Here is an 8,036-nt window from a genome sequence, read left to right on the forward strand (position 1 = left end):
CTTCACACCAAAAGCATTACTAAATCCAAAACGGAACTTAAGATCTTGAGCTCTCTTATCAGACAATCTGGTCTCCGAGAGAAAGACCAGTGATGGGTGATGCAGTCTAATCAAACTGCATATCTCTTGAACTGTCTCGGGTCGCCCGCACCCCGACAGTTCAAACTCAAGATATTCATTGTGCCCGGTGGTCCTCCCCAAAGGAGGCCGCCGATCCTGCATAATTTGTAGCTCCACACATCTTCATCGTCCTTCTGGCGTTTACTTCCTGACGTCGAGCTAACCATATGTGACTGACCCCCTGTCGTCCATATGGAATAAAGGCTCCTGTCAGTGCTATACGATCAATATCCTCTGCTGTACTTCCATCATCCAAACCATCTTTTCCCATCGGCAGTCTCTTGGCTGATCTAGAGTTGACTAAGTTTAAGTCTTCACCATCTTCTTTGTGCCTCGCTACTATTTCTTTTGAAAATTCCTTTCCCTCATATGCCCCCTTCCCAGCAGCAGTAATATCAATAGGTCGTGCCTTGCCATCTCTTTGAACATCAGCTTTAAACACTTCTCCCAGCCAATCATCCATATCTTCCCCAAAATCATCATACCTCATATCCATTGGCATGGATGAAATCATCGATGTGGATGTCACTTCACCAGGGTCGAAGATAAAAATAAGCATAGGATACCAACTGTGCCATCCAAATTCCCTTGCTTGTCTTCCATTTTGTTCACTGTCAATGTCCCTGGACAGCAGAGTATTATGCTGACAAATACTTATATCCTGAAACTCACCTCCCGTGCATCCTATGATCATCACCACCTTAGATTCCACCCTTAAATGAGGAATAGTCTTCACCAAACTCATAAAACTGCTACAATTTTTTATCAATCACTTTGTCTTCAACAGAGAATTGCTGAATCTGTTCAGCTGATACTTCTTGGTCGAAGACAGCCATCGATACAGGAGGCGCAGAGTACACATGAACAACAAAACCGCGGCCCTCCACAGATTGTTCCTTACCAACAACTTCCAGATCGCGGGAATGAAAGAAAGCTGCCGCTCGAGCCCTCATAACTTGTAAGCATCGCCCCGGGTCGCGCGAGCTGCGGACCAAATGCAACGCCCGCGTCCTTAGCTGATGTAGGACCATCGAATCCAATCCAAGGCTCCCAGGCACCATTCGTGTGGAACCAAGAAGGTCACTGGGTCTCCATGATGTTTGGTGCGGAGGTGTTTGCTTCACCACGACAGAGTACGTATAATGTAAGCTGACGTATATTACGTGTCCGTTGTGTGGTATGTAGTCACGTGGCCTATTGCATTGGGCTATGAACGATGATACCGATTCGCGTGCATGTTTTGATTCGCGTTCTTCCTTTGAGAGAGAGAGAGAGAGACAGTTGAGCGTACATGCACTGTATGTGTTTACGGTGTTCCATTCCAAAAGGAGACGTGGCCGTGCTCCCTCCCTCGCATGTTTGGTTTGGTTTGGTTTATTTATACATTGGCGGATCCCGATTTTGTTTCCCTGTTGGCCGTGACGGATCTGGTCGGCATGGGCAATTGAAACTTGATCGCCACGGAAGCACAGCGAAATCAATTCTCACCCGTCTCAAGCACGTGCGGCTTCATAGGGATCATTGTTGGGTTCGCATCACTACATATAGCCTAGCCCCAACAACCTCCCTTCCCCACCCCTCCCTCCCTCCCTTCCCTTCCCTAGTTCAGACTTCAGAGACCGCAGCCGTAAATATGGCGGAGCAAGACCGCAATGGGCGGGCGGCGGCGGCAGAGTCGTCGGTGCCGTTGCTGGAGAAGAAGGCGGACGGCGTGCTGTACGTGGAGGGCTGCCCCGGGTGCGCGGTGGACCGGCGGAAGGCGGCCAACCCGGGCATCCCCTACGGCACCTTCATCTACGTCTGGACCGTCACCCTCTGCACCGGTCAGTACACCACCACCCTTCATCCCCGATCTCCGTCCTGATTTGGTCATCAATCAACTGGTTGCGCAAATGCATCAACGCTTGGTTGACTGCTTGATTTGATTGATTTAATTCTGCGTGCGCGCTAGCTGGGCTGCATCCACGATTCAACACAAGCCAGTAATAAAAATAGGAAAAAGGACAGAGTTGCCTAGGGAAGAAAAAAATAATCAGAACATAATGTGCTCTACTAATTTAGCAACCCAGCTAAGATGTACAGATAAATTACAGCTGATTAGCTCACTAGTTGACTGGAGTAGAGAGAATGTATCATACTTTAACCAGGTTGTCGCATGTACCAACAATTAACCGAATTGGAATGTTTTAACCAAGAGAAATCAGGGTGAAGCACCACGGCTGCTGGTTGAACCGATAAAAAATTGGGTCACCCCAGTACGAAATTGGGACCATGTAAACAAGATTCAGTTGGACTACTATATAATCATAGATGTCAATTCAAGTAGGTACACAACACCTAACAAGCCCATGGATCGAATTAAATGGCTAGCTGGCCAGGGCTTACACACCAAACAATTAATTAAAAAACATTTTTATATCATGGGACATTTTTACGCCCTCTTTCCCCCTTGAAGGCAAGAGTAAAAAAGAGAGGGTGAAATGTAGTATCAGGGGCTGTATGCATGATTTGGTTGCATTAGTTGTTGAGGAGCATAATTTGATGGGGCAACTGGTCACCGTCATACTATGAGGGAGGGAGCAGTACCAATGATCTGTCTGTCCTGTGTGGAGAAAGGCGCAAGTAGACAAAACACGCACGCACTTGCACTGTCCCAATCACATGATCCCGTCCGACTAGCACAGTACTACTGCACAAGATTTATTTTTCCGATTGATTGAATCCGCTGTTTCTGGACGACAACGTGCACGTCTTGGGCCACGAGATCCACGAGTTTTTCTTTTTCTTTTCTTTGGGGGAGTTGCTCGTTGTTTTTTTGAGGCTGGCAAGGGAGGGGAGGGAGTTCCACGAGTTGGATTTCTCATCCTCTCCGTCTCCGGTCTCTGTAGTAGTACCTCCAGTTTTTCTTTCTTCCAAATCCAAGCAACCCCTTTGCCTTAATAATTGTGCAACGGAAATTCTAGTCCCTCCACTTGTTGTCATCTCTGACGTCAGGGAGGGAGGGAGGGGACGCGAGGATGCGACACCGAAACGGACCTGCCTGCCTGCTTGGACCGGGGCGCCTCACTTCCCCTTCCTTCCTTCCTTCCTTGGCTTTCTTTTCTTTCTCTATATCTATTCGCGCTCGCGCGTGTGGCAAGCAAATTAAAGCCGGAATGCCATTGCCACGCCACGGACGGCACCCGCTGCGTGCCCGATTTCGCTTTGCCGTTTCTCCATTCGGTCGGGTCTCCCCCAGCCGGGGAAAGGCGGCGGCATTGCGCTGATTGGCCTCGCTTCCCAATCCCAGCTCCTTTTATCTATCTATCTATTCTGAGGTGAGGGGTGGGGAGGAGGGGATTGGCTGCCTGCAAGCAATGGCGGCCAATGAGGAGGAGGAGGGGACTTCGCCGCTGCTGATCAAGGCGGAGCGCCGGCACCACCCGGGCTGCCCGGGCTGCGACCACGACCGGAGGAAGGAGCTCCGCACCGGGCTACCTTACAAGGAATTCTCCTACGTCTGGATGATCTGTCTTACCACCGGTACGCCCGCCCTCCTTTGGGCCCCTCAAACCTCATCCCCCAAGCCAGATTCTTCTTCTGTAATAAACAAACAAAAATGAAATCAGCGGAATTTTCTTCTTCGATGAGGTCACTGTTGTGCAGTACCAGGAGGCAGGAGCATTTAATCGGTCCTATCGTTTTTTTTGGTCACTCCCGCATATCGCACCGACTGCTACCCATGTCCCAGGCCTTCCAGATCATTGCTATGCTATCGGGTGGCACTTCACACACAAGACTTTTAACGATCATGTCCTACCTGTTCCCCACATGTCCACATCCGTAATCATGAATAGAGCCGTATGAGGAGGGATGAATTTTTGTTGAACTACTACTAGCCATCTAACTAGCGAATATTATCTTGAAAAAAAAAGTAAGCACGACATGGTTGAAGTCTAGGGAGTACTTATATTTCAAATGAAGCTACTACTTCATTTTTTTTCTTAATTGGAATTGAAAATGGCTCTATAAATATTGGTTATCTTCTGTCCTTCAAACTTAATCTCCCAAGATAAATTCTAAGACAACGGGGTTTGCTGAAGTCACACAAGTCTGTAAGAATTTTGTTCCTCAAAAAGGTCTGCACCGTGAACATGAATTTGTGCCTGCTCCTATGCATCATACTGTCATAGCAGCAGCAGTCTGAATTCAACCGCTTCAACTCAAAATAAGTCTACCTAGCTCACTTGGTTGGGGAAGTGGATGTATAATACCACCACCTAGGTTCAAGTCCTTGTGGACACGCGTTTTGTTTCCTATTTGTGCTGCTGGAGCCTCCCTAAAACCACCTGAACTTATGGGCTAATTTATTTGTGGTGCAAATTTTGTTGTTCGATTACAAAAGCACCCAACCTCATGGGCTAGTTGTTTCACTGCTTGTGTTTTTCATTACTAGCATTTCGTGCTACCCTTTTTTTTTGCAAATGAAAAGCTTTCACTAATTAAGTGGGATCATTACAGCCAGCCTTACATAAAATGTCTATCTCTCCCGGAGTACTACGCAGCCAGACTGCTGTTCGCTGCCCCGCCTGCCCCATGTGAGCTAGAGCATGGGCTACCTGAACTCATGTTCTGAAAGTGAATAGATTTTTGTATGAAGCTGGACTATGTAGATTCAGTTTACGTGAGTATTTATTTGTGAAAATTTGCATCACTAAATTTCCTGGGTCAAACAATCATTGTTTACGTAACCTGAGATTACCCATGTTTTTTAGATCACTGTAATTGAGCAGCAGTTCAGGCATAATCTTTTTTTAGTACTCCTGCTCTTGCCTATGTGAGTTTGTTCTTGAGAAGGTTTGGAGAAATTTAATTGAGTAATATGAAATGTCTATGAAGTGGCTCCAAGTTACCATTGTAACCCAATAAATATTTACATCAGCACTTCTGGATCTACAAAATTATCAAAACATGAACGAAGATTGTTATTAATGTTGCCATGTACCCCGTATTGTTGCAAAATTGTTCTTTTTTCATGAACATTTTCCATTTCATAATGAAATTGTTCTAACATTTCATCTGATCTTTCCGTCCAGCTTTACCAATATCGTCACTGTTCCCCTTCTTGTATTTCATGGTATGTATATCGGTTTCTCTTTTTTTCTAATTATTCAGGACGTGTAGTTAGATACTTATATGAACAAAATATATATGTTTTTTTTATATTCCAATCTTTGTCAGTTATCTGTTCATATCTGTGCATACGTCTATCTCTGAAGTATCTGTTGGTAATAAGTCTAAATATTATCTCCCTCTCTTTACAGATAAGAGACTTGCATGTTGCAAAAAGAACAGAAGATATTGGGTTCTATGCTGGGTTTGTAGGTGAGTTTCTTATTAAATTTTGATTTGAAACTGAGATGGTTGAGTACTTTGAGTTTGATGCTTATACCAATGGTGAACACTTTGTGATTGTCTGATGTGATTTTTTTTCTGTATTTACTGGATTTTTTAGGTGCTTCTTTTATGTTTGGTAGATGTTTGACTTCAACTCTTTGGGGAATAGCAGCAGATCGTATTGGGAGGAAGCCTGTTGTTGTGTTTGGCATTCTCTCTGTGTTAGTAACAATTTGCCTCTTCTTTACATAACACCCATGCATATTAGAGTGTGGCTGTACTTACTACTGTATTTCAACCTCTTCTATTTTGTCAGGTGACTCAACTTAACTCACGTTAATTTCACAGGGTGATATTTAATACTTTGTTTGGGCTTAGCGTCACCTATTGGATGGCAATAGCTACAAGGTTTCTCCTTGGCGCTTTAAATGGCTTACTCGGACCAATGAAGGTATGGCGAACTTGAAAGCTTATTTTTGTTAGATTGTGTATACCTGATGAATTTGTCCCTGACTTTTGCAGGCTTATGCTATTGAAGTTTGCCGACCTGAACATGAACCTCTAGCACTATCACTTGTAAGATAAAACACGCCTACCGATACACTATTAATTTCTCCTATTTAAGTGATTTTAATTTTTACATCACTTTCATGTGATTTTAGGTCAGCACGGCATGGGGAATAGGTCTCATCATTGGTCCTGCTCTTGGAGGCTACCTTGCACTGGTATGAAAGAGATTTCTCTTAACAACTTTATGCTAGTCGGCCTATGCTAACCTTGTTCCTTCTATGGCAGCCTGCAGAGAAATACCCAAATATATTTTCACCTGACTCATTATTTGGAAGGTATGTGTATCCAAATAGAGTATCCTAGATAACTATTACATAATACTTACCTTTGATGGAAACTTGCCAGGTTCCCGTACTTCTTACCATGCTTGTGCACATCAGTCTTTGCTGCCATTGTTCTGATAAGCTGCATATGGATGCCGGTATGTGATATTTCAATGGTGTTAGCTTCCTTGATTATGCAGCCAGTCTAATTGCCAGTTCATAATTACATTTTTCTGCCTATATTTTGCTATTTTGTGTGTCCTGTTGGGAACCATATGACGTTGGCATGAACAGAGGCTTCCTAGATCCATAAATATGCCTGGCTGGACCTTAGCACTTCACAACTTTTCTGTGGAATCTTAGAACCAAACATTCCACTTCAGACATACTGTTCAAAGTTCATGTATAATTGATCTTAAAATTAGATAGCTCAAGTATACTGTTCAGAGTTAAATAAACACATGCTTTGGAAGTTTGGATACAGTTTTTTTTTGCACAGCAGAAAATGCCTTTTTTACTTTATTATCTTCCAACTGGCGGCATGAGTAAAAAGAATTAAAATTAAATAGTGGGAAAACGAATTGTGTTTAAATTATTCTGTCCTCGTTGATCGAACGTTTATATTTTTGTTGGAAGAGTTAGTTCTTCCTCCTTCTATTATTAAATATCTCTAAATGCATCTCAGGAGACGTTACACAAGCATAAAGTCAGTGATGATGGAAATCAAAGTGTTGAAGCTTTGGAGGCCCATCTGATTGATCCAAAAGAGGAGGTTGGACAAAGTAATAGTTCGAATACCAAGAAGAGCTTATTCAAGAATTGGCCATTGATGTCATCTATAATTGTTTATTGCGTCTTCTCCTTCCACGATATGGCTTATACAGAGGTATTAATTTTCTATTTGTAGTTACGGCGTTAAGTATTCCAGAAAAAAAGGATGGCTAATTGTACCTAAATACTCTTGCGACGAATGGCAAAAATACTAGTTATTAGTGGTAGGAATAGTGAACCCGCTTATTCATAGATCAGAATAGACCTGTTGATCTGGGAAGGTGCTCGCTATGGTATACCCGATGTATGGGCAGTTTCTAGAACTGTGAATATCAATTTTTAGCACTTGCCTAAGCTCTAGAACCATTTTGTTTGACATAAAAAGTAATTTGTCGCACAAAAAAAGATTTTACTCCCTCTGTCCCATAATATAAGAACATTTTTGACACTACACCTAGTGCCAAAAATGTTCTTATATTGTGGGACGGAGGGAGTAGAATCAAGAGTTCTGCTTAGAGTAGAGAATATTTGATACTAGTAATGGTGATCTGGATCAGGAGGTCAGCTTAGACTAGAGAAGGATAACTGGTAAAGGCGACCACTAGAGCAAACTTTGTGGAGAGTTGCTCCAATTCACAAATTGGCTCTACTTGCTGTGCTAACATATGACTTATATTTGTCGTATTTATCATATATTTGGTGACAGACAAGTTTCTATGGATTTCTAGTAGCTAATACAATACATGTTTCCCCGCAAAAAAAAATACAATACATGTTTAACATAAACTTTAACTTGTTTTTTTAATAAACTTCAGGTGTTCTCTCTATGGGCTGAAAGTGACAGGAAGTATGGTGGACTGAGTTTATCATCTGAAGATGTAGGTCAAACACTTGCAATTACAGGTACCTTTCTGCATGTGCTTTTGTCAGTGTTAC

General features: G+C 43.1%; 1 protein-coding gene across 3 annotated transcripts in view; it reads left to right on the forward strand.

Annotated features, from left to right (window-relative positions):
- The first annotated feature begins 1,704 nt into the window (after positions 1-1,704).
- The window catches only part of LOC119295601 (protein ZINC INDUCED FACILITATOR-LIKE 1-like), a 10,396-nt gene continuing 4,064 nt past the window's right edge, over positions 1,705-8,036 (forward strand). Inside the window, exons 1-13 of one of the 3 annotated variants that reach the window (XM_037574040.1) lie at positions 1,705-1,947; positions 2,693-2,736; positions 3,475-3,642; positions 5,196-5,236; positions 5,424-5,484; positions 5,615-5,717; positions 5,845-5,947; positions 6,019-6,072; positions 6,159-6,221; positions 6,292-6,341; positions 6,412-6,487; positions 7,015-7,215; positions 7,916-8,003. In XM_037574040.1, coding sequence (XP_037429937.1) covers positions 1,754-1,947; positions 2,693-2,736; positions 3,475-3,642; positions 5,196-5,236; positions 5,424-5,484; positions 5,615-5,717; positions 5,845-5,947; positions 6,019-6,072; positions 6,159-6,221; positions 6,292-6,341; positions 6,412-6,487; positions 7,015-7,215; positions 7,916-8,003 — 1,246 coding nt within the window. In that variant the 5' untranslated portion in view covers positions 1,705-1,753. Of the gene's footprint in view, positions 1,948-2,692; positions 2,737-3,253; positions 3,643-5,195; positions 5,237-5,423; positions 5,485-5,614; positions 5,718-5,844; positions 5,948-6,018; positions 6,073-6,158; positions 6,222-6,291; positions 6,342-6,411; positions 6,488-7,014; positions 7,216-7,915; positions 8,004-8,036 lie in introns of those variants that run through there. The other 2 variants (XM_037574038.1, XM_037574039.1) reach the window with 2 other exon arrangements.

This window comes from Triticum dicoccoides, chromosome 4B, assembly GCF_002162155.2.
Source record: "Triticum dicoccoides isolate Atlit2015 ecotype Zavitan chromosome 4B, WEW_v2.0, whole genome shotgun sequence".
Taxonomy (NCBI): Eukaryota; Viridiplantae; Streptophyta; class Magnoliopsida; order Poales; family Poaceae; genus Triticum; species Triticum dicoccoides.